At 43.3% G+C, this 26,097-nt stretch overlaps 2 protein-coding genes across 5 annotated transcripts; one reads left to right on the top strand and one right to left on the bottom strand.

Moving 5' to 3' along the window:
* Positions 1-3,774: 3,774 nt before the first annotated feature.
* Positions 3,775-25,853, top strand: LOC116425774 (uncharacterized). 3 transcript variants are annotated; one of them, XM_076374228.1, is made up of 4 exons: positions 3,775-4,028; positions 4,198-4,302; positions 17,734-18,160; positions 21,584-25,853. In XM_076374228.1, exons 3-4 carry the CDS (start codon positions 17,942-17,944, stop codon positions 22,445-22,447), a joined length of 1,083 nt encoding a protein of 360 aa, XP_076230343.1. In that variant the 5' UTR covers positions 3,775-4,028; positions 4,198-4,302; positions 17,734-17,941; the 3' UTR covers positions 22,448-25,853. The 3 variants fall into 3 exon arrangements, with proteins under 3 accessions (XP_076230343.1, XP_031829772.1, XP_076230342.1); XM_031973912.2 differs by lacking the exons at positions 3,775-4,028; positions 4,198-4,302 and adding an exon at positions 12,235-12,975 and having other exon boundaries at positions 17,740-18,160; XM_076374227.1 differs by lacking the exons at positions 3,775-4,028; positions 4,198-4,302 and adding an exon at positions 12,235-12,975.
* Max (MYC associated factor X) lies at positions 4,385-6,331 on the bottom strand. Of its 2 annotated transcripts, XM_076374229.1 has the most exons (4): positions 6,154-6,322; positions 6,039-6,098; positions 5,378-5,612; positions 4,385-5,296 (listed from the first exon to the last, which is right to left on the bottom strand). In XM_076374229.1, the coding sequence occupies exons 1-4, from the start codon at positions 6,190-6,192 to the stop codon at positions 5,115-5,117; spliced, it is 516 nt and encodes a 171-aa protein (XP_076230344.1). In that variant the 5' UTR covers positions 6,193-6,322; the 3' UTR covers positions 4,385-5,114. The 2 variants fall into 2 exon arrangements, with proteins under 2 accessions (XP_076230344.1, XP_031829844.1); XM_031973984.2 differs by lacking the exon at positions 6,039-6,098 and having other exon boundaries at positions 6,154-6,331.
* Positions 25,854-26,097: the final 244 nt, after the last annotated feature.

Genomic DNA, 26,097 nt, shown 5'->3' with positions numbered 1-26,097 from the left:
CTCCCCTTTTTCTTTCGGAAAAGCTTTGCACGCCCTTACCTTTCACCGGATCGGACGATGTGTGGCGGGGTGTGCTTGCACCGGCCGCTTTTATACTTATTCGGAATAAAGTAATCGCTCTGAACTTCTGACCCATATCGTTTCTCGACGATACCGCCCCAAACGTGTCGCGTGTTTTTACCATTGATTATTGGCACACGCATCTGTCGAAAGATGTTTTGTTACCAAAAAAATATCTGCTTTGTTCACCTTTGAGACGCTGCAGCTTGAAAATCTCGAGATTCTCAAGTCTTGCGTCTGACGCGTTTAATTTTGGGAGCCTTCAGCGTTGGAACTTCTAGAATCTAGAGGTTTCGAGCTCTGGAGCTTCTAAATCTTGGGAATCTTTCACTCTGAAATCTTGGAACTACTGGATTCTGAAAGTTTTAGAATCTGAGATTCGGAAACTTCTAATATCTAAAAGTTCAGGCTTTGAAACCGTAAAGCGTCTAGATTCGAAAAAGTTGATCTAAAACTCTGAGACTTCTGAAATCGAGAAGTCTCGAGCTTTGAAACTTCAGAACTTCTACAATCTAAAAGTTTCAACCTCTAAAACTTCTAAATTTTAAATGTCTTCAATTCTAAACTCATAAAACTTCTTAATTTTGAAAGTCTTAAGACACAAACTCCGAAACTTCTACATTTTGAAAGTCGTAAGCTCAAAAACTCCTAAATCCTGCGTTTTCTATCAAAAAATTACAGAATTCCTTTTTTGAGTAGAACCACAGTATGAAAAGGTGACCCAAATAATTTCTCATCGACGTGAAATGGTAATCTTATGGTCAAGAAAATACTTGAGCACGTCAAACAAAAATTGAACTGAAAAATAAGAAAACAAGGGAGGAGATATTAACGCCTGCATTATTATCTGCATCATGCAACACTAGCTATTGTATTTTTCTGTTCTCTTCCATTACACTCTACTGCAATTTTCGATAAATATTGTTGATCCCGTTCTACAAAAAACAGAAGTGTTTTCTTCGTTTATCAATGAAGCCGATAAGTTGTACGAAACTTTCTCTTGATCTGAACTTCAAGATGTTTACATTATGTAATTGCTTTATCAGCCTGATAACTAATAAAATGAGTCATTCTACATTTTGAAAATTTCATTGCAGAAACTTCGCATTCACATGAAAAACTCTCGCATTATCTATCGATGTTTCTACCATCCGAACATACTTTATTCTAAGAACTTTCACAAATAAAGTAACGAAATCAAATTATTTATCAATCGTTTCTAACGACGTCTAATTTATGTTTCTACTCATCGAATTCTTGTCAGTTCAATAAATGCATCTAGAACGTGAAAATCAAATACAGATTTTTTGTTCTAAGATCCCTTCAGTTAATTACTAGTTCCCTTTAATTGTTTCACATTGTTCTTCTCATTTATTCATCTTAAAGCAGCAATTATTCCTTTCTGATTTCATTTTACCCTATGGAATCGCCATGGAATAACTGTAATACATAAATTTACGAAAATGATCATACGAATAAATCGATTTGTTCTCAGATAATCATTTATTTTCCTAATGCACTCTGATTTCAGCCATCGTTAGCTCGGCCAATTCGACGTTTTGCAATCTGCGCGTATGAAAGCGACTTGAACAAGTTATCGCGCACGATACCGTCCGACGTGCAGGAACTTTTATAATAAAGATAGAACAGGAGTCCATAAAAAAACGACTGGTGCCTCAGATTTCAGCAAACACCTTTGACACTCGTAAATATCTCTCGCGGCGGCGAGTAAATAGTTCCCGAAGGCTTCGCTCGTAAATTTCCACGTCCGAGCGGTCAACAAAACGCTCGAATAAATTGCAATCGCCTTTCCGATAACGAGCAATTGCGGGGTGACTGGTCCGTAATTTCATTTACATGCCTCTGTCAATTGTTCGATCGTTTTTCGCTGCGTTTCGCTAAGATGCAGACTGAAAACCGAGCGAAACTATCGCGGAACTTTCTCCATCTGGGGAAATTCCCTTCTTTCCGCGACCAAGTTAATTTCCAATCGATTCGCTGTTTTAATTGGATTCGGTCGCAAAGAGTTTGACGAGGGCGACTTTATTTTCCGCTGTTCTTTAACTTTAACCCTTTAACCCTTTGACGAAGATTCTTTGAAATATACGAAACCTTCAGCAGATGAAGTTAAATTATATATCGATTGCTTAAATAATGAAAAGAAATTATACACTGATCTTTTGCTGTTTGAGTAATTGAACCGTTTGTTTGCGAGTTACTCTTCCAAATATGGAAATTTGATCTAATTTGATCTGATTTGATGAAATTTGAATGAAGTTAGTACGGCGGTATCACTTTGAAACGTTATTTCTTTGGTTATCGCATTAAATAACATTGGTTTTGTTAAAAATGATAGAATAGTTAGTGTATACTGTAAGAATAAATGTGTTTTTCCCAAAGGTTTTTATTCGGGAACTAAATTTTTTTGAAATAAGAAATAACAATTTTATATTATAGTTACTATAGTTGGCATAAATGCTTTACAGTTTGAATATAGTTGCGAAATTTCAAGGGACAAGTTTGTATGGTTACCGATAAATGACACGAGGAAAACAGATTTCGAAAATCTATTCTCTCTTGCGATTGTATTAGAAATTTTGCATGTATACTTTGGAAAATTGAATTAGTGAAATACGAGAACCGAGAAGGATGGATCTTCTCGTGGCCGAAGCAGATCTTCGTTTGGCAATGTCAGAATTCGCTAATCTAATCACGGTGGCCAAGTTCGGAATAATAAGTTTGGAGAACGATGTGCGACGATATAAGGATAAATATTTGAAACGACTGAACGATAAGAGACTCGGGAGAAGTTTGCATACGTTCCACGTGGAAAATAATGTACCAAACGTTGCTGTCGACGAACAATTCGACTTGTGGATGACCAAGTTACAGAAATATTTGAAGGAAGTCGAGTTTTTTGGCAGAGTAAGTTTCACCTGTTAGATACATTGATTATTGAATTGTAATTGATTTGTTCGAGCATTATTTTCATTGAATCTTGACGTTTCGCGATAAGGCAGCATCGTTGAGAGTATTCGCCCGTTTCATTAATTATTTATACATCCCTCGGACACCAATGACGCTCCAGGACCGAGAACTTCAGCTGCCAGTCTGCAATATCACGTTCCCATGGGATAAAATGAAATTGGAAAGCAGTAAGTGCTTCGTCAAGACGAATAAATGCAGAAAGCAATGTAAAATGTACAATTAAAGTGTACTAGTAATTGAATAAAGGAATCTTGGAACAAAGAAGTGTGCTGTACACTTGATTTTTGTGTTAGAATTGCATTTAACGAGGTGACAATTGAGGGATTTTAATTTATAGATAGAAACATAAATTAATGATCGTCTGAAACAATTAATAAGTTTATCGTTATCGATTTAATTATTTTATGTCAGCTTGACTTGATGGTGTGTTGTACAGGGGTGCAAGAAGGTTGCATATCTGCAGGCGCTGATCTTCTAATTAGTAAACAGTAAAAATATAATGAAATGAGGTACAAGTATAGTCAAAAGTTTTCTAAAATGTTGATTAACGACGTCATGGACGAAAATTTAATATTGAAACAGAGAGAATGTATATTTTGTATTTATTTATTTTTATTTTGTTGTTAATAATATAAGCGGGAAAATAATTCTATAATATAGTAATAATAGAATTAATAATAAATAAATCATTGCGAGGCGTTTATTGCAACGAATTTTCTTATAATTTAAACGAGATGTGAGTTTGACATTTTCATGCATTCCCGCGCGATTCAAATGTGGCGAGAAATGGCGGGAAAAGTTTGCAATATTCTCGGCCAATCACGTTCGAGCGACCATAGTGCGTTTGAATTTCTCGTAAGGAAACCGCGTTGCTTTCGCTCCCGCATAATTTGCAGTTTAAAGTGGTTTTTTCAGAGTGTTTGTCGTTGAAACAAGTGAAAAACGTGAAAATAACCGAGAAAGATTTATTTAATGGAAATGTAAGTTTGAAATTTTCCCTTCCGCGGTACCACGTTCTTGCTGCATTAGCTTATCCTTCTCGATAAAATAACACAGATTTTATGTATTTATGTATAAAACTAATATTCAATTATGTAAATTTATTTATTCTCCTATCATTTTATATAAATTAATGGCATTTTGTTACAGATTGTGCTCAAGAAGAGGAAGAATCTAATTGTCAAGCTATGGGGTTCGTGGAGCCGTTCTCCAAAAGGGTTGCAACGACCAAAATGGCGAAGAGTTCACCGACCGGTAAGTCAATAAATATTAATTATATTATTTTATTATTTTATGGCAACACGCGAGGGAACGAAAGTGAAGACAATCGCATAAATGGTTTTTCGAATTTTTTATTATCCTTACAATAATATTAAAATTTGTATTAATATAATTAAACTCTTTTTTTTAAAACGATCAAATAAATTCAAGTTTCGCATTACAATTGAGCACGTATTTTTTTTAACGAAATAATTACAGTGTCCGAAAGGTTTTTTTTTTTGAAAAAACAATGACTACGATACATACATAGTCGAATGGATAACTATTAAAAAAGAAAAAAAAGAGTAATTAAGAAATTTAATTTAAGATCGTAACTGTCGGAACATCACGGAATTAGTACGATCGTTTGAAACGTAATTACAAAAATAACATTACATTACCAATAATCTAAAAAAACAACAGAATCTGATAATATTATTATACAATATTAATTCTAGAAAATGATTATTCGGCCGATAAAATAACTCTAAAAACTCTAAACATCCTACAAATTTATAAAGTCAATACTTTAAAAGGCTTTCCCAAAGGTGTTTCACAATGCATTCCTCTTTTATATCAATCTTCGAATAAGCATAACGCTACCTATATTTTGTACGCTTTTGTACACTGGCTCTAAGACATTTAACGGCTCACTGACACACTCCTCTACCCTTTCATCTTTCAGTGAATAAATGTCCTTATGTTTCCTTTTCATTCGGGGGGAGGGGGAATAAATATCTATATAGAATTCGGTTGTCATGAGAAAATAAGTTTTTAAGACAACAAAGCTTGGGTCAAACCATTGGTCAATGATGAAGTCCACCAACTTTCAGTTTTTTTGATTGGCGTACGGTTCTGCTTGCTTCACTGTCCGAAGACTCTGACTCTGTGTCATTGTACCCCGACATTGGTACTCCTTCCGATTTTGTGACCTCACAAGTTTCGGCTGCGAAATTTCCCGTTATTTTTGCTTTCTCCAGAGCTCGAACTGTAAACAATTCCGACTGGTACAAAACATTGAATAGCCCTTAATTCTACTTGTCAGTTAAAATAATAAAAGTATAATTACTCTGAGATTCCAGAAGATTGTTTTGTCGTTTCAAGTCATCGATATCCTGCTGATGTGAGGAATTCTTACGGCGCATGAATTGTATATATTCGGCAGCTTTCTTTAGTATTTGTGCTCTGCTGACAACCTTCTCGCTCTGCAATGCTGGTACAGAGTCTCTAAGACTCGAGAAACTGTCCTTAATGTGATCTCTACGCTTACGTTCTAATGCATTGTGATGTGCACGTTTCTCCGCCTACAAACATAAATAAAAATTCTCTAGAAACAACCACATTACTTTAGATCACACTATTCTAAAAAAAACCAGTGTGATTCATGTTAATTCAGATCAACACTGTTCCTTCGTTCTTTCTTTTACTTCTTATGTTTGTTTACAAACAACTACACGTAAACATCTAAATAGATACATATAATCCCAGTTGAAAACAGCACAAAATCCACCCTCACAAATGCACAATGAATTCACGAGATTCTACAAATCATCTCAAACAAAAACTGATTGTTTTCTATGGTTGTTTACGTAAGAAACGTCAAACTAACCTCAAAGGCGTTACGATTTGACGCTCAAAGGATCGGTTTGGCTCACTTAACCGATCGATTAATGAATGAAAACGTAAAATAAAGGAGAATTAATCAGTCAGAGAGTAAATAGGAGGCTTACCTGGGAATAATATTGGGTGTTATTCGAATGTCTCTGTCTAGAATCGGAATCGTCGCCTTCCTGGAAAACGAACTTTTTAATAGGACTCATTGGTAGGACGGTTTTAAGGACTTACATCGCTCTCAATGTCGATGTCTCGGTCATCGTCACTCATTATAATTCCCTTCGGTTGCCGGAGTAATTGGTAAACAAAAGGCTTTATCGAGTACCCGAACAACACGTATACATGTGTGTAGGTGGACTGTGTGCGGATGGACACTATCTGTTCACAACAGAAACACGTACAACTCGATAGGAAAACATGGGTCATCAAAGTTTACCAACCTCGTCATTTTTACAGTAACAAGTCCAGTTACGTTTTGTCCCTATAATTCTCAAGGTTCGGAGATTCATTGAAAATAATCATGGAATAATAATCATTTTATCATTACCACTTGAACTCTAAAGGTACTTGTTAGGTGTCTTTTTATTGTTCAAGGATTCATGCTTGATAATTAGGTTTATTAATAAGTTCAGTTACGTTTTGTCTCCATAGTTTTCAAGGTTCAGAAATTCATTGAAATTAATTAGTTGAGAAATAATTATTTTATCATTACCATTTGAATGCTAAGGGAAATTGTTAGATTTTTTTTATTATTAAAGGTTTCATGCTTGACCAATAGACACGTTACCATTTGTCATTAAATATTCTAATTTTAAGACATACAATTGAAATGTAAATCTGATGAAAAGTTTGTTTTATGCTTTAAAATTTCATTTAGATAATTAGGTTTGTTAATAATAATAGATTAGTATATAACATAGTGAATATTTCAAACGTATGTTATTTATTGTAAACCGCTCTTCGTGATCTTTGTAAAGATATTGATAATTGTTAACGATTGGTGCTAGTTTTAATTATCATTTACTTAATGAATACCAAAACAATGTCCAGCGCCATCTGTGGCAGAAAGGTTCAAGCTACTAGCCAGCTAGTACACACTTTTGCCGCTAGATGGCGCTACAATGCACTTTAATGATATATTGCAATTAAAATTTTTGTCGGAAGCATATGGGAAGTGCAATGAGATTGAGACTTCGTATATCAAGCTTTTTTTTCCTTTGCAGTGGTATCGCAGGGTATTTAAATCTATATTATATATAAAAAAATTAGTAAGTATAGAAGCTATACATTTTTTAGAAATCTGAAAGTCAATGCTTCAAAAGAGTGGTGGTTTTCCTAAGAGATTATTTATAATTGCTAGGTTAATGCAATAATATGATTACTATAGCTTTAAATTATCAACTGACGTAAATTTCGCTTGTCCTTTGCATTTGTAATTGCACGTATCACTTTTACAAGCATGAAATGACAAATTTATGTATCACTTGCAACAATACAGTGAACAAACCAAGGGAACACGAGTTAATAACATTGGTACATACAAAAATTCCTAGAAAAAAACTTCCAGGATCATGAATCCAATGATCAGTAGCATACAAACTATCAGAATCAACTGCACATTAATTTTACAGCTCAGAATATCCAACACACTGTTACACAGTGCAAACAATACATCAAAAATCTGGCATCAACGATTAAAACGTGAATCTCGATAAATTCACATAAATCTTCCTAAAAAGGAAAGCTCATCTCCACCCCATTAAACCCAACAACAAAATAAAACAACTGAAGTCAAATCCATCTCTATTCGAGAAAAACAACGCCGCGGAGCTGAACGATTCCCAGAAGCATCGAACGATGTTCAAATTTCAATAGAGCCCGACCGGCCAGCAAAACACGTGCCTATTATAACGGTTCCATTGCCGATCCCGTGCTGGTACAGAGCACTGTACACACAGGGAAGCCGGCGAGACCGTAAGAAAACACATAATCCCTTCGCAAAAGTCTCGTCTCGGAATGGCAACAGACCGCGGGGGAACGTGAATCAATCGGAAACCGCGAAGAAAATGTCAGCGTGCACAAGGGGATCGAGGAAGATCGCGGCCGGTCGTATTGGTCCACGTTAGGGGTGGGGGCTCGCAGAATCAATACGAAGAAACGATAACTCGCGTTCCTCGTTGGGCCCGTTCTTAGGGGCTGGTCCCGCGATAGCCGGGATAATATCCCAGCCTCGGAGATCGACGATCCGGTTCTCTGGAGCGTGACACCACGTCCATAGATTTGCGGCGAACGCTAGGACGCCTCGCGCCGTCTCCTGGCAACGGCGCTAGGCGTGGCGGCCACGCCCAGCGGCCAATCGCGGCCGCGCGACGCTCGGCTCTCGCCGTCGGAGGGGTGGGAGGCAAGGTCGTTGCTCGGGAGCGCACGGGACACCGGAGTTATTGAATTCGTCGAATTGGCTTGCCAGCCAGCGCAAAAAGACGGATGGGGCCGAGCAGATCCGCGGATAAACGGTCGGAAGTTAGAGCGCGCCGCTACCGATCGATGCATTAACCGCGATGATTGCACGTGTGCCGAGCTCGTTTCGGCATTGTCGGAGGCTATTGTGAAGCCGGCCTCGGAGGAATGGCGAAGTCGTATGCTAAACAGGCTGGCAGGTGGAAGCGGCCGCTAAGTGGACCAGCTGGATTATCGCGTTCAACGGCTGCGCCGATGCTCGCGAGGTGGGAACTGCTTTCTCGCGATATGGGAATTTCGTTTTTCTCCTGTCGACGCTCATTGGGTGTCTTTTTCTTTGATCTCCTGCAGTTCGCACGGTCTTGAATCTTTATAATGGCTTGCGTAGAAATTGTGTGTCCGAGTATTGAATGGGATCGGTCTCGGGATGTTTGGATGATTCTTTTTGGTTGGAGATTCGTTTGCGGCTTTCGATTTGGAATGTCGGAGCCGAAGTGCAGAGAATGTTGTTGATTTTATGTTTGTTAGGATTGTTAGGAATCGTGAATGTAAATTTTGCTGTTGCGTTGGAGATTTGTGTGTCGATGTTTGAACTTTTTTGATACATTGTTGTTTGATTTATAGTTGTGTTGTTCAGATGTGATTTTGTATTTCCGACCAGTTGTTTAGTGGTTGGAGCATTACTGTGTCATTATAGATTTGAAATGTGAAAGAAGTTGTTAACGTATTTTGATCCCTTGCTATTGGCATCCAGTCAGATTGTATGATAGATTGAAATAGAAGTCTGTAAATATCGGTGTTCCAGTAAGGAAACACGAGGTTATTACTACTTTCACTTTGATCGACGCAGCAACGAAAGAAATCGCGAGGTGAAGGGTTAGTAAGTATTACTCAAAGTGTTTTCTTAATTTGTATTGCGCGGGTACAGGTTTCCTCCTCCTTTAGGAAATAGACGTAAAATAATACAAAATATTCGACAACATCGAATCCATTAGTGTTTAACCGCCTTTGACAGTGGAATGCGCAGTAAAATACAGGCTAAGAGCTTATTCAAACTCATTCACTCCCTCCCGACTTCAAATAACCACTGATGAAGAAAACTAACCTCTGTTGATTTCCTTTCTCATCAATCTTCATCAAAAACCCAGCTACAATAAGCGGAAACAGTAGGAATCCTAGATTCTCCTTTTATTAACTCAATGATCTCTTTTCCACCGACAAATTGCACCCAACAACATCGTCAATTCGCCACGGCAGTAGCTCAACTCCAAATTCCCCAATCGCAACTTAAAATCTCTCCAAACCTCAATACTTCCATCCCACTTCGACTCTCATCGCATCAATTCCTCATTTCACCGTCAAACTCGAAAAAAGTCGCGAGAATACCGTTCAAACCAAAGTCTCCCGTCCCTTAATCTCCATCTTCAAAGCACACGTCGCATCCGTGAAGAACAGACCGTCCGAAACGTCGGAATGGACCGTCTCCGTCGTCAGCGACGTCCATCGACGCCCGTTTCGGGCCGATCGATCGAAATATTCCGCGCGTGGCTGCTACCGTTTCGCCGGGGCGGAACCGCGCGGGATTTTCGAAGAGGAGAGCGTTCTCCGTGCTCCCATCTCCCGTTCGCCTCTCCCGTCGTCATCTTCCCGCAGCCCGGTCGCTTTTTTCTGGGCCGGTCACGACGCGAAAGCTGCTGACTCCGATTGAAACCTCCGTGGCCACGCCCCTGGCGAATCGCGGCGCGGGGACCGGCGGTGCGTGGGCCGGCCGCGCCCACCACGTGCGAGAGACAGGAGAACGGCGACGTGGTTGGACGCCGGCCACGCCCACGCCGCTCGCCGCGCCGGGACGGGGTTGGCGGGGGGCGCGACCGAAAATAATTAACGACTCGGTTATAAAGAGGCTGGTGGAGGCAGGCACCGCCACGCGAGGGTGGTAGTAAACGGAGCTCGAGGGGCCGGGGGGGAGGCGAGACCAGGCGAATGTGTGTTTTTGCGTCTACGAGGGAAGGATTAGTTGGATCACGAGATTGAATATGCGCGTAATCGAAGGACTTACGGGGGCCGGGGGAAAATACGCTCGTCTTTTGTACATGATTTGTTGGATGCGCGTTCCCCCGGCGCTGTGTGGGTCGGGATTTATTAACGCCTTAACTGTCGGCCGGACGCTCGTAAAAATTCCGTGAAGTCGGCGGACTTTTTTCGAGCCTTCTCCCGGGACAGATCGTTTTTTCGCGGGGCACGCGATAATTATTTTCGAGGCGGGCCGGAGCGTCCCATTAGTCTCCTGTAATGGGATTAAACATCGCGACGGATGTCGGGTAGGTTGTCTCCGAACGTTGAAGGGGCGACTCTCGAGTTTGCCAGTTTCTTTTCGACAGCGAGAAGACGATTTTAGGTGTTAATGGACTGCCGGCGTGTAAATACCTCGGCCGGAGGGAATGTTGCCGGATTTTATTCGGTGTTTTTCAGTTCACCGCTGGAAACTCGTACGTTTTTCTTTGGGAAAGTCGTGCTGGTTCGATGGGAGTATCTCGTTTTCGATGAGTGTCGTTTTGTTGCCGTTGCTGAAATGGTTTTTTGTGTTTTGTTGATGTGCATTTCTGGTTAGTTCTTGCTGTGTTCTTTGGGTAATGTTTGCATTATCGAAAGGAGATGATTGGGTTTGGTTGAGTAAATAATTTGCTGGTATTGTTTACTGAAGACTCAACATTTTCTTACTAGACTAATGATAGATCGAGGGTTTTGTTTATTTAACTGATCCACAAAAGCAAAAATCGAATTTTCATAGACTATTGTGCCAGAAGAACAATTTTAGATAGATAACTTCACTGAAGCTTCGGAAAGGAAACTGAATAATCATGATGTCACATTGATTGTCAACCTACATTTCTCTTAGAATTTAAACTAACGTATCAAACAGTGAATTATCATAAGATTAATGACTTGACGGCATAAATCTTGATTGAAGAAGATCAGTATACTCCGAAAAAGTTTCACGAAGCTTGGACAAAGAGTAGCCTGCAAGTTCTCGCTTCATTAAGTAGTTGCTCCACATTTACCAGGAAGAAAGGGTTCAAACAATATTGCCTTCACAAAATAGAAGCTTCTCCAATCATTTCCCCAATACTAAAATGCACAAAATTCAAGGAGCAGTACATCGTTCATCGAGAAAGACCCCACCATCCATTATTTGGCTTCAACAATGAAGATATTCTGACCATAACCATACCAATTTCATCCTGACAACATCCCAACATCTAAAACCACAACACAACCTGTCAAAGCAATCGCAACCGCCTCTAAATTACGAAGGAACCTCCCACAAAGCTGGCACGAAGTTTCTCCAAAAACTCTCGTCCCATTCATCGATCGAATTGCTCGGTTCAACGATCCGCAATCGAAAACCTCGGTTCCGAGCAATTCCAGCAGGAGACACCTGAAACCCGCCATATGTTGGCAATCCGGGTATCAATTTCGACGTAACACCATAAACCCACAAAGCCCGAGGAACTCCATTGAAATCAGACCCGTCAATCCAATGGGATTTCCGTGTTTGCAGTCACCAACAGGTCCGAATCATCGACTTTCAATGCCTAATGAAAGCAATGTTAACAAACCGGTGATTCGACGACAGAAGTGGCGAAACGTGGAAGGCCTGACGGCACCGAGAAACGCGAGCATCGCCGCGGAAGGGATTTCGAGCCGCCCACTCGGCCTCGGCGGCGAGTGAGGCGCGGTGGGCGCGGCCGGAGCCGGCCAATCGCTCATTCCCCGGGCTCGCCGGTGCTGGGGAGGGGGTCGAACAGCTGCATCGGTAGTGTGGGTACCGTTCGAGCGCAGTGTCCCTGGAGACGCGGCGCTGGTTGCTCGATTTTCCTATTCCTTTCCGGTTTTTCCATCGCTCGGTTTCCGGCCGCGTGTGTTTCGCCTCGCGTGGATCTCGTCGCCTGGAAAAATTCACCGGCGAAGAGCCGTTCGACGGAAGTGCGGGCGAGTGACTGGGATCGATCAGAGACGCCGCAAACTGCAGTCGACACACGGCTCGAACGCGACATTCTGAGCAGGATTGCGTGCAGTGTTGTTTTGTTGGTGGGAAACTCGAGTTCCGAGGACTTGGCGGGCGAATCTATCGATCATGGAGGCCAGTTCGGTGTCCCCGAGGAAGAGGACGGAGCCGGGCGCCGTTTAAAGGGGCAGTTCCGCGTGTTCCGATGGTTTCGGGTGGAGGACGGACGGCTTGAGTGGTTGCAAACGGAATCTAATTGAAAGGAAGCGGTCTCACGGGGTTCGTTCGAGGAAATTGCGAGTCTCCGGTGGGAGTTTCCGGTGGAACCCGCGCGAAACCTATATTCCTCGTCGCGGAAACCAATTAACTCGTCGATAAGCGCATCCCGGAGGCAAGGGAGCGGGAGGTTCCGGGACCGTGTTCGCGCTGGGCCTGGATCGAGTCGGTCCGGCGTGCTCGGGGAAAAATAGAGGAACGGTTCCACGGGATTCGCCGGGCGGCCGGCTCGCAATAAAACGAACGAGATACAGTGAGTTGTTGCAAGGATATACCCGGAACGGGTTCGAGGAATCCGCCCGACATGGCAGGTATGTGTGCGGGTCAACTTAATAACCAGCAGGAACTCGTCTCGCGCTAATTAGCCGGTGTCCGCGGGCGTGATTAAAGCACGCTCGTTTGCATCCGCAAACAGAGCGGGCGGTTCCCCGATAAAACAATCGATCATCCGCGGGACGGTCGCATTAACGATCGACGGATCCGTGGACTTCACGCTGGGAACCTGGTGCTGTTCGTTGGACAATTGAGACTGTCGTTTGGGTCTTTGCTAGCCTTCGTGTTAGGTCTTGCAGTGTTAATGCTGCGTATTGTTCAGTTGGTTTCGTTGAGGATGAAGTTCCTTGGGGATGAAGTTGAACGAAATGTTGTAGGATGATTCTTTGATGGTCAAGTTTCGGCTGTTCTTTAGGGTATGCTTTTCACTGTGCTCTGGATTGGTCTTTGGACTGTTTGTTAGACTGGTCTTTAAAGCGTTCTGTAGGTTGTTCTTTAGACGGTTGTCTAAATCACTTTAGATCATTTTCTTGACTATTCTATGGACCATTCCTTGAACTATTGTTTAGATTACTCTGGACTGTTCTCTACACTGTTCTGTGGAGTATTCTTTAGATCATTTTCCTGACTATCCTCTAACTGATTGTCTAGACCATCCTCTAGACTATCCTCTGAACTATTCTCTATTTATTCTGTAGAGTATTCTTTATATCATTTTCCTGCCTATCCTCTAAACGATAGTCTACATAGTCCCCTAGACCATCCCCTAATCTATCCTCTAGACTATCCCCTACATTACATCCTCAACTATCATCTACCATTCTAGACTACCTAACCAATTCATTAGACTCTCTTCTAAACCGTCTACAAAGGATGTATCTCCCTGTTACTTCCTTTTCGGTCTATACTCCACGATATTGAAAGTCAAAGTAAATATTCGATGATCCAACACGACACACAACACACCGTTGTCACGCGAGAATGATCCGACTCGCGAGCGGTCGCCGCGCTTTTCGAAGTCCGTTTCCGTCGGTAACGACTGACCATTCGCGGGGGAATGCGGAGAAACGAGTCTCGATCAATTTGAGTGAATCGCCCAGGCTATATGCAGTTCAACAAATCGATTAGGCGTGTGACTAGTTTAATTCTCCTCATTTTCGTTGATTCAACGGTGATAGCAGTTATTCGCAGAACAATTTCATTTCAGTCGTAGTTCTTCAGCATTAAAGAACCTGCGACGCTGCTTGTTTAAAAGTCATCAGGATAGTCTCAAATTAAAGAATTCTAATTATTCCATGAATAATTCGTCACAATTCTCGTCATATCGCTGAAACCTCGCGCGACCATTACTTCTGCGCAATGACAACCATTAAAAGTATTCAACAAAACTTGACAAACACTAACACTCGTCTTGTTCCTCAATTGTTCTATCAATCACACCTCACAGTAGCCAATTAAACTTGAATTCTCCCTAAAACTATACTTCCAAAGTCACACTCAATTTCAGCATAAACTTCAGTTCCAAATTAACACTTTACAACACATTATCAACATATCCTCATCGCCTAACTTCATTCCTTCAACAATAGAACATTCACATTCACTTACTCCCCTTAAATTTCAAAGTCACCACATTCTATTGCAAGTATAAACAGATTAGACTTAACGAAAGACTTAAATATCGAATCAGATAAACAAAAGATTGAATCCACTTGGTACCAAACAACAGGAAACATCGTTGGTAACACATAAAGTCATCGATTCTCGACAAATCCACATGTCTCGTTCCTTAATCCTTCCAGATTTCACTTTTCGTTCAGTCGAAACGAGATGTAGGCCCATCGAGCCCTTTTTGTTGGGATTCCTCGAAATAATTGTCGCTGCACCGTGCCCGGTGGCTGTGTGCACGGTGTCAATCTTCATTGACCCACTTCAGCGGGAAACTTGGAGATACAACCGAGTCAGAACCGGATATTCGGTCCAAAAAGGCCGCTGCCTACAGCTCGGATCCTATCTCAACCTAACGCGGCCTAATCTCCTTTGAATCCGACCTCTCTGTTACCTAATGCTGACGTGATCCCCTCAAACCGCTACAAGGATTACGGGCCACGCGAAAAACAAACAACAGAAACAGCCGATCGTTATCGTTAATGAAAAAACTCATTCATTTTTCAAGAACGCTGGGAAATTCGTGTTTTATCTGGCATCGATCCTCCACCGTTGTTCCAATTAGCGTTCGCGATGATTTTCTCCATCGCGATATTTTTTTATCAACACTAAAACCACCAAGCAATACGACTGAGCTATTTTTGTACAAATTGATAAAGCAGATTTCTTGAGATTAGAATTTGCTTTGAGATTCGTCACGAGAGAAGCTTTATCGTTTTAACAATGGCGAAATCGGTGGATGTAATGGAAATATAATATAAATCTTGGATATAATCAAGAGATGATAATCGAAATCTTGAAATCGGCCATTTTGAGGCCGGTAGTTCTAGTGTTAGATCCAACGAGCCTTCTGAATTGGGAAATCGAAAGCAGAAAGAGCTACAGCGCTTGCAAGTGTAACGTGTTACAGTTTTAGACGATAATATCCGTGGCAATATTAGTTTCGTCGAATGGCAGTGTTAAAGATAAATATTCTGCGGGGTTCCGATGCGATTTTCCAGTGAAACTAATTACTGTTTCACGTTCGGCCGATAATTCAAGCACAAAGTTTACTCTTGCCGACACGCGTCCGCGCTAAATCGATTCGTCCCGTTAATTCGAGCAATTATTCGTCGTTTCTAATTGCGGATCGTTTATTCCGAACAAAAACTGCTCGATCGCGGCGCCTGTTTGGAAACGGTTTACTACGGTCCCCGGCACGTGAATAAATATTTAATGAACCGTGAAAAAGAGAAAACAATGAGCGCCCCACCTGCGGGCCGTAAAAACACCGACCATAACCGAGCACTCACCCCCTCGTGGACGGGAGTCATTTAAATAAAATGTTTTAAAAATGATTATTGACATCGAGCGCTAACTACTCCGGACAGCAATTATCTTTGCATATTTTCTCGTCACTTCGCCGAGGGGAACAAGGTTCTTTCATTGTTGCTCGCGGTCGAACCATCCGTCACGTTGCTTTTTCACCGGACAAACCTTTCTTTCGCAATAATGCTACAGTCATTCAGCGAGAAACGCGTCTGCACGTGAACAATGATGCTCCTTTTATTCCTCGTTTCCAAGGGATTCCACGTACCAGCTCCATTTCGCCGAATAATACGTATAATCATCGAACGCAACACTGAAACACGCGCGTTTACTCGACGTTCCGCGGCGATCGTTAATCAATCAAGAAAAAACTGATTTAAAGTTATATATTTAAGTCTCGCTGTGTGCAAATACGGGTCTCGATGGACCCCGCGCGTAAACGTATAATTCAGAGACACGATTCGCGGGGAGCAACGCGTCGAGTGTGCGTCAGTCGCCAATTACCGTGTCAGTCACTCGCAACTGCCCTTTCTATCCATATCATCCTGCGACTAATGCACGGAACACGTGCATTTTTCTCGCGCATCCGCAGCTGCACGAAGCACTCGCGTCGCATGGGACTTTCGTCTGAAACTCGCAATCAACGGATTACAAAGGGAAAAACTGATTGAAAGTAATTGAAACGCCTTTCGTGCTCGGGCGAGTTGTTTATTGAATTCATTATCGGAGGAAACTGTTCGAACGTTCAGCTTCCAGGACGCGTATCTCGGTTTAGAAATGTTTCCGTCGGCTTTTCTGCATCTGCTCGAGTTCCTCTGACCTAGGAAGACGACTCCGAAACCGATCTCCCATAAACGATCGTCGGTTTTCGTCGTTCTCGCGTTCGAGCTCCAAATGAGCTGGACGCGGCGCGCCGATGAAGACCTCGGGAATTAGAGAAGTTATAAACCCATGGCCCCCCGTCGTTATGCGATCGGAACATCGCTACGATTCCCATAAAACGATGACGGTGCCTATAGAGCCAACCCTCGTGAGTTTTATTACGCGTTTGTCAGCCTGTCCCACAATAAACGTCACGATTTTCCGGCGACGTCTCACTTCCGACCATTTTCGAGCCGTCTGATCGGTTCGCGGGGCTTTCCGAAATTTACATCTACGAAACAATCTTGGGAACTTATCAATATTTAGAACATCTGCAACGAATGGAACATTTCCTCCAATTATTCTGGCTTCAGATTCTCTGTAATGACCGAACTATTTACGTCTATATCTTCTCATCGCTTCATCTATCTCAACCATCCAATTCAACCCTTAACTCTTAACGAACCAGAAGTATTTCAAGCTTACCAAAAACTGCCGTAACTCAGACAACAAGCGGAAACAAATTCGCAGAAGTGACCTAGCACAACACTTAACGACCCAGCAAATAAAAGTCCCACGCCACTATACATAGCATTGCTCCGTTAACCCTTTCGGTTAAGAGTCGACTTAGTCACTTGGTTCTATATAGTGAAATAACAAAGTTGAGATTCGGTAGTAACGTTCATACAATGCACCTACAAACGAAACAATGAAACAGAATAATTCCACCACTGTATATCACGTACAGTTGCGAAAAGAACCACTAACATCTCATTAGGAAACGATGAATACACTTGTCGATAAAAGCTTCCGATGAAAGGTTAAATTGAACCTCGAAGGAGTCTCCAAGTAGCAAAAGTTCAGGAAACAGCGAGAAACGTCCAGGTTCCAGGCACAAACGTCCACGGTCCCAAGGTCCTCTATCCCAGACAAATGTTCCGACTAAATAGCAACCGTAGTTCCAGGCCAGGGGTTGACATGAGGACGTCCACGGTTTAAATCGAGCCCGACGTCGGCTGTCCACCCGGTTAAAGGGGAATGCGATGAGAAAATGTGACGTACGGCGGTGCTCCGTGCAAAGGAACCGCGATGAGGGCCTGAACGGACGTGTACCAGACGCTAGCTGTCTGTCTGCGAGGACCAAGGTGACGCAGGGAGGCGCGAAAGATGCCCCGACCGTCGAGGGACACTTACGGCGACCAGAAACCGCCCTATTCCTACATCTCGTTGACCGCAATGGCGATCTGGTCGTCCAGGGACAAGATGCTGCCCCTAGCCGAGATCTACAAGTTCATCGCGGACCGGTTCCCCTATTACCGCAAGGACACACGCAGATGGCAGAACTCGTTGAGGCACAATCTGTCTTTTAACGACTGTTTCATCAAGGTTCGTAATCTATTTTCAGGACTTCGCCGTTGCCTGTTAAGGGATTAGAGGTGTCCAACGGCGATTGATGTTTTCGAGTCTTATAGTAGACGAGGAGAGGGCTGGACAAATTTATTTCGATGGGTCCTCTGTTTGAACCTTTTGATGGTTCTAGGTGAACCTTCTTGCGCCAAGATGTTCCAAAGTTCAAAGCGTTTAGAAATATGATAGGAGTTTGCTGAGACCGTTTGCCATTTGATCATTGTGTATATAGATTCTATTGGATTTCTGTACGATCCTCTTTAATCCGCCGATCGGATAATTAATAATCCCAAGGAGTCATTTCCAGTTTCTCACGCGCATAATCTTTGAATCCCGCGTTAATCTATCTCAATCTGTCCAAGATTTCACGTGGAAGTCCCCGTTCCGACAGTCCCCCGGAATTCTTTTAATTACTCCTTCACCGAAGATGCTAATTTGTCTCGGCCTGTCCACGTTTTAATCACTCCTGTTCACTGAGTCCCCCGTGGTCATCAATTTCAAGCATAATTCGACGATGCTAAGCGTAAAGCCTCTTTTTGTTCGATAATCCCTGAAATCGAAGGTTACCGATGTGTTGCTACGTACTCTCTGCTATACAAAGCGATCTTCATTTGAAAAATCAATGTTTTATGCAAATGAACTCCGTTCCGCTATCTATAACGTTGGAATTCAAACGTGAAATGTCCATTGTCGAATAAACTTGATAACAAAAATGTAACCACTGTATGTTTAGCTCTATCTTACAACTTTTGACCGAAGTATTTGTTAGTATCGCTCGTAATTCTCAGGTTATCGAGTTTCGTCCAGAAAACGGTCGTTCGGCCGCGCCGTGGGGCGAGTTAAAGATGGCGGAGGAATCCTGTCGCGTGTCGCGGCTCGTTAGAGGCGGCCGACCCTCTAACGCGGCGGTTTTCTGTCCCGAATTCGCGCGGAACTCGAGCATTCACGGCGATCATGAATCTCTCCAGGATTTACGGGCTCCCGAAGTGACGCCCGTTGATTCGGAATCGTTGGTTCGGCTCGCCTTGAACTTAAAACGGCCATTGGTCGCGCGAGTATTAGGAAACAATGGCGACGCTACAAAGAGAGGCAGCCGGCGGGTAATTCTTTTCCGCTTGGTAACCGCGCTGATCGGGCCGCAGATAAAGAAAGTGGGAACATGATTGATGGGACGCGATCCTTCTCTTTAGATTTCGGCTCATTGTTTACACGCGGCGAGGAAGTCGATTCCTCCGGTCCGGGGACAGGGAAAAATGATTCCGAGCCGACGTTACGCCGGGGAATGATTCCGGACAATCGACAATGGAGCCGCGCTCTCGCGATTGAAGAGTTCGCCGAGATACAAACGTTGAAACTGTTTATCGGAACGATGAGAAGGATCGGGTTCCTCGTGCGGCGTGAAACTTTGTTAACCCCTTGCCTCGTGATTGATTTTTTAAGTGTGATCGATGCCAGTTCGTCGGTTAATTTATTGAACCGAGAAAGAAGTTGCATGTAACAGAATAATTTTTGAATTCGAAGGAAATGTTCACCACGGGTCTAACATTGTAAGGCAAGGGGTGTCTTACAAGTATCACCATAAACTTACAGTACAATTGAAGCAGTTTTTCAGTCGATTCCCGCCGATTTACTGAAGTAACTCCAAAGTGCTCTCGTTTTTGCGTCCCCTTGAATTGCTTTTGGTTTCGTCCGTCGGTTCGCTGAAACAGAAGCGCCAAGCGATTTTACAGTCGCCGCGTGTGCATAAATATCCGCGGTAACGCGATCCTCGTTCCACTTTCAGATAACATCGTAACGTTCCCGATCAAAATACCGGCGCGTCGATACATAAAAATCAAAGGATTCGCGGTGAATAAGTAAACATCGAGTGGACAGTCGGTTTAATAAAGATATAGCAAATTACAGTGGTCGAACAGATATTTTTCGGTGAATGTTTCGAGAGGCTGTTGAAACGGATAAACATCGGGGAATTAAAATCTTGTAGCGTTTCCTTCGCGTTCCGATACGATCTCGCGCATCCCGCGAGTGTTCTGTACTCCCGGCCGTGTAGATTTTATCGAATTACGTGTCCGTTTCATTTGCCGGCGTTTAAAAGTGAAAGTGAATTAGCCACGCGTGTTCGGTCTGGTCCAAAATGGCGGCGCGGCGCGGCGCAGCGCAGCGTCTCCCGTTCGATGGAGTGTATCTGGATCGATGATGGCAGACAAGCCCCGAAAGGCGGGTTGTTGGTTTTGTGCGGACGGAGATTTCGCGATGGAAAGTCACGGGGAAAGAGGACGGCTCGGTTTCGTGATCCTTCGCCGCGGCGATCGCGTTTCTGATCGATTCGGGCCGGGGCAGGTGCGAAACAGATGGTCGGCAGCTCGAACGAGGAGCAAAAACCGATGCGGTGTCGCTGCAGCGCGCTCGGGAACTCCGGTTCTCGAAATTCAATTCTTCAACCCTCTTAATGTCTATTATCTTCGTTGCTCGTTTATCTGTCGTTTTATCGGGGATCGTTACAACACACAGATTAGTTTTTCGGCGCGATCCTAGTGATTTGTGAAGGAGGAAACTTTGTGGAGGCAGTCGAAGCAACTTTCTTGGACAAAACTGGGAGGAGGCTTTGATAGGTTTTTCAATCTTGCGTTGCATAGGTTCGATGGGATTCTGTTCGTTGGAAGATGTACTTTCCAATGATACGTTAGGGTGTCGAAGACAAGAGGATCGAAGCTTAGCTTCATCGACTGACCTTTGGAACAAGAATTCCTTCAATTGCTTTGTAATCTTCTTGTTTCTATAGATAAGTTCGATAGAGCCTCTGAGGCTTCAGTTTCCTTGATAGCAATGACTGCGGCGGAGCTAACCTTTTAGCTACCGTAGGCCATTACAGTGAATTCGCGGATAACGGCTCACTTCTTTCTCCGTCACCGACAGCTATGCAACCGTTGCCTATTCCGACATAATTGCGTGGAAAATTCCACCAGTCGCAGTTCGCAATGCTACTTTCATTACGCGCAGTCTGCGTGGAACCTCGCCACCCGGAGCTACAGCTCCTTTACAAAAGGAATCTTGCCTTAGCCAAGAGGCAAAAACCTCTAACCAGGAAGGAACAGATTCAAAATCAATCCCGAATCAAGAGGCTGAATCCAAAGGACCTTCCCATCCAAATACAATCCTAATCAGGAACACCTTAAAAATCAATCACCAGCCAAGAGGTTCAATCCACTCAAAGGACCTTTCCACCAAAATACAACAATTACCACGCATCTCCAAGCATCCTCACCTAAGTTAGAAGATTGAAATCCTCTAATCAGGAACATTTTAAAAATCAATCATCAAGAGGTTGAATCCAAAGGACCTTCCCACCCAAAGCAACCATCACCAACACCCTCTCACACCCTAAAAACTAGTTGGTTGCAGGTACCAAGAGGGCCGCACCGGCCTGGCAAAGGCGCGTATTGGGCGCTGCACCCGGCCGCGCTCTCGATGTTCGAGAACGGCTCGTTGTTGCGGCGCCGGAAGCGGTTCAAGCTGCACAAGCCCGACAAGGAGCTGCTGAAGTCGGAGCTGCAGGCGTTGGCATCGGCGATGCCTCCGCCACACTCGGAGTCGTCGCCGGTCCTCTCGATCAGCCCCGGCGTGCAGTCGAGCAGCCTGACCGTGGCGAACCTGCACCGGCTGCGGGACGACCTGCTGCGCTGGGAGCTGCAGGAGCGTCGGCTGACCATGACCTCCGGCGGCAACGGTTCACCAGGCTTCCCGACACCGGACCCCGGCTCCGGTTACTACCTCCTCTCGCCGGAGGTCCGACAGAGACTCGCCGGGACCGACGAGATCCTCCGCGGATACGACGCGGCGAACCTCCTGCAGACCGGCAACTGGAGCTTCCCGGGGTTCCAGGTGTCCCCGTACGTCTCCCAGCTGTCCTACTTCCAGACAGAGTTACCGGAAGGCAGGCAGCTCTGCCCGGCAGCCGGCGAGCCCGGCATCCACGAGAAGAACGAGTCGAGGCCGTTCCTCGACGTGCCCAGGAGCTCCAGCGCGGACGTCAAGATGGCCGACGGCTGCGTACCCATGGACGTCGCCGTGCCCGGCCAGACCGCCGTCCAGCCGGAGAAGAAGAAGAAGAAACCGTTCACCATTGAGAACATCATCGCTCCCGACGACGAGCAGATCAGTAGGAATATCGAGGACAAGAGGGGCCATCTTCTTGCGCCGCGGCCGCTCTACGCGGGCGGATTCCCGTTCGGCATGGCGAAGGTGCCCTACGAGACTGCGACCTGAACGGGACGGATGTCTGTGATCGAGGGACTCTTGACACGTGAGACTTGGTCGGGAGGATTCGGCGTCTGGAATTGTTAACCTTTTTTTTCGCTGCGTGGAGACGGTTGCGGTCGTTGGAAATGGCGGATCGCTTGGACTGAGTTTCTAGGGTGATCGGTGGGAATCGCGGTGCGAGGAGGTTGATAGAGTTAAGAGGACTTGCTGCGCTTTTAGGGGATCTAGGAATGATGATGTTTCGATGTGTAATGATTGGAGAATTAAGAATCGAGCCTAGAAATTGTGGATGTTCAGTGTTTATTTGACGAAGCTGAAGATTTTCAATGCTGCTTGTAGACGCGATTGGATTGTTCCGAGTTTTAATTAGAAAGTGGACATGGAGTTACTTTGTTCTTCTAGTAATGATGCTCTGGCGAGTGTAACGCTGGAGAAAGTGATAGGGTAAGAGGTTGAATATCGGGCACGGTAAGATTCGACTGAAAACGGGGGCGAACCCCGAAAAGTCGAGGCGCCCGGTCACCCTAGGTTAAGCGAGTCGGTCGATACGCTAGTTATCGCGTTTTTCCTGGATCCGTCGGCTTTCTTCGCGGGTCAGGGGTTATTCGAGGGTTCACCAACATCGACCGGCCGCGGGAAGAATGACATGGCTGTTTCTTCTGGCTTTTTGGCGTCGTTTGGCGGTGGAACCATCGAGCAATTAAAGTTATTCGCTTAGAATTTGGATTGTAACGTTTCTTATCGTTGTGGGAAATTTCTTATAATAGCGTCATCATGATTTCAATAGTGGTACAATGCAAAATCTTGGAAGTTTGAAGCATGGAGGTTCGAAAGTTCGAAAGTTTGAAGTTTTAAAATTGAAAGACGTTGAAGTTCGATGGTTCCATTAATCAACAGCTTTCTCGAACCCAACGAAAGGTGACGACGATCCGCCATTTTGTTCCCGACGATCCGCCGCCGAGATCAGCGGGAACGTATTTCTAATTTCCGATCATTGGAATTGATTTTCGAAGATGTTCCGAGAAATCAGAAGAAGAAAATGATGGATTACGATCTAACGACGGGAAGAACGAGAGAAGTGATAGGTAAAGGTATAAAACGATAAATTGAATATACTAATATATTTAAAGTTTAGTAACGTATTTAACGAACGGAAACATGGACATCTGTCTCGTGACATTGTATTGTGTACTCATTTTCCAGCGAGGTGTTCTGAATATTGTAAATATACACGGTGGATTCTCCGTTGTTCGAACTTGAAGCGAATCAATATCAAATTTTATCATTTTCTAACAGATCGAATCAATTCAGCACAAAAGACTCAAATTTAAAAGATGAAGAAATCAATAGAAATATCACTGAAACGTTTCCAACTATTTTCTCGAGTAACCAACACTTTCTAATTATACACTACCAAGTAAAAAGCAATATTAACCCCTTGCCACGCAATATCGCGTCAAAAGTTCTTCAAACGATGTTCGAATTCAAATTATTATAATATTTCTATTATTAATCGTTACGTTTTAACATTACAACCATCAAGTAGGTCAAACTTATCAATGATTACAAAGGTACAGATACTTCTTTAAGAACTGATTAAAGAAGCTGATTTAGTAATACCTGAACTGAAATACAAACCAATAAAAACTTAATAAATTCACGCTAGTAGCATTCATAAAGGAATGCTAACGAGACGGTTTAAGTGCTCGGCAGTTCTAGCGTTGAACTAGAACACAGATGAACGTGGAATTATTCTCTTTTCCTAATAGATTATTAACGATCGAGCAATCCGAGCGAGCGAGATTGCGAAAGCGATCGCCGGGCAAGGGGTTACAACCGAATCAAAGTCGCGATCTCGCGTTGTTTCGAGCGACGGAGGTCCCGCCGTGCCGATGGAACAGCTGAAAACCCGGATAATCGGCTGCAAACGATTCCGATGCAAAAAAGATGGCCCGGAATCGGTTCCTCGAAGCGGGCGGCGCAACGATATTCGCGGTTATGTAACGCGCACGTTATGTAGGAGTACTCGGATACACTGAGAGGCGATAAGTAAAGTAAAGTATACCTGATAAACACTTAAAGATACTCAAACGAAACCGTAAGATACGTAAAGATACTTTAAACGTATTGTCTCGGGTACAGTCGGAGGCGAAACGTGCCGATCGGTCGATCGGTCTTCGATTTTCAACCGGAAATATCGTTCATTTTCGAGACTTCAAATCCTCCTGATTGCAATTAGGAATTTTGCGAAATTAGTGAATCGTTCGAGTGAGGAGAGAGGAAATTATTCTTTTGCTTAATGTTTGAGACTTTAACATAGAATTTATAGAATTTATGAACACCGAATGTCTATGTGAAATGAGGATTTTAAACAGTGATCTATGAGGGAGGTGAATCAAAGAAAAAATGAATCGAGGAAGCTTGAGTAGGAGTTCACTCCGAAATTTGGGGTCGGATATTTCTCACTTTTCAGTTTTTCCAAAATTCTTTTGGCTCATATTGAAGCTAAAACATCATTAGTTTTTCGTTGTTAAATCTGAACTGATCCGATTCGCCTCGATCTGCCCTAATTTCTGAAATATTAAAGGGTTAATCAACACACAACGATTCACAGTAACGTTCTCCTAGCGCAATTAACGCGATTCAAACGGAAAGTCGAATTCTCAAGCAAAATTTATCGAATTTTCGACATTAGAATCTCATTGAACGTTCGAAATGACAACTCTACGTCATTCCCGATGGAAAAGAAAGGATGAAGAGGTGCGCGTGCACTTTTTTCTCCGGGTGTACCCGCGAGCGATTGTAAGCACTCGACTCGAGACATGGAAATTCACTGGATAATCGAACGCGCGAGAATCGACGAGCTCGTAACTATACTTGTAGCCCCTAATAGTCACTCTATCGTCCCCCATAGGTAATTATATAATTTATAGCTGGGCCAAGATTCGCTGAGGATCACGAGGAAGTGTACAGTGTGGGTAAAAAGTGATCGTGCCCACTTTTCGAACGAACGCACTGCACCGATTCGAGAAATAAACAGAACGGAGAATACCCTCCACGTTTGATTTATTGAAAAAAAGTAAAGGGAAAGAGGAAGAAAGCAATTTTTCGAAACCGAACGTCGACGAAAGGGTCGTTTCTATCGACCGACACTCAAAAGTATCGAATTTTCGATTCTCGTTTGGCAAACGAGTGTTTCTACTCGCCTGTGAAATCGTTTCTTTTCCTTTCTCTCGTTTGGATAAGCTCACCTGCGAGATTTACGAATGATCAGCGAGCGCAATATAATTCATGTACTCGATCGTACTCACACGAAGACGCCCGTAAATGTAAACATTGCTTCGTGGTTAAATAAATTATTGTATATACCTGAAACATGTGCTGTCAATTCCAAATAAAAATTCGATTCTCCTAATGGACCTATTGGAAGTGATTGAATTTATTCCATTTCGACGGAAGTTGAATGTTAATGGACTCTCCAACAAGCTTATATTCTCGATATTAATTTAATTAAGAGCGGAACAAAACATCTGTTTTATTGTCGGAAAGACAATGACACTGAAGTAAAATTGTCAATGTTTCACATTTTTGTGATGTTATTTTACTAGCAATTTTATAATTTTATTATTTTCTATCTTCATTAGAATTATATTTCC

The sequence above is a fragment of the Nomia melanderi genome, chromosome 2 (genome assembly GCF_051020985.1).
Source record: "Nomia melanderi isolate GNS246 chromosome 2, iyNomMela1, whole genome shotgun sequence".
NCBI lineage: Eukaryota > Metazoa > Arthropoda > Insecta > Hymenoptera > Halictidae > Nomia > Nomia melanderi.
Note: the sequence above shows the minus strand (reverse complement) of the source record. Positions and strands in the feature narration are given on the sequence as shown.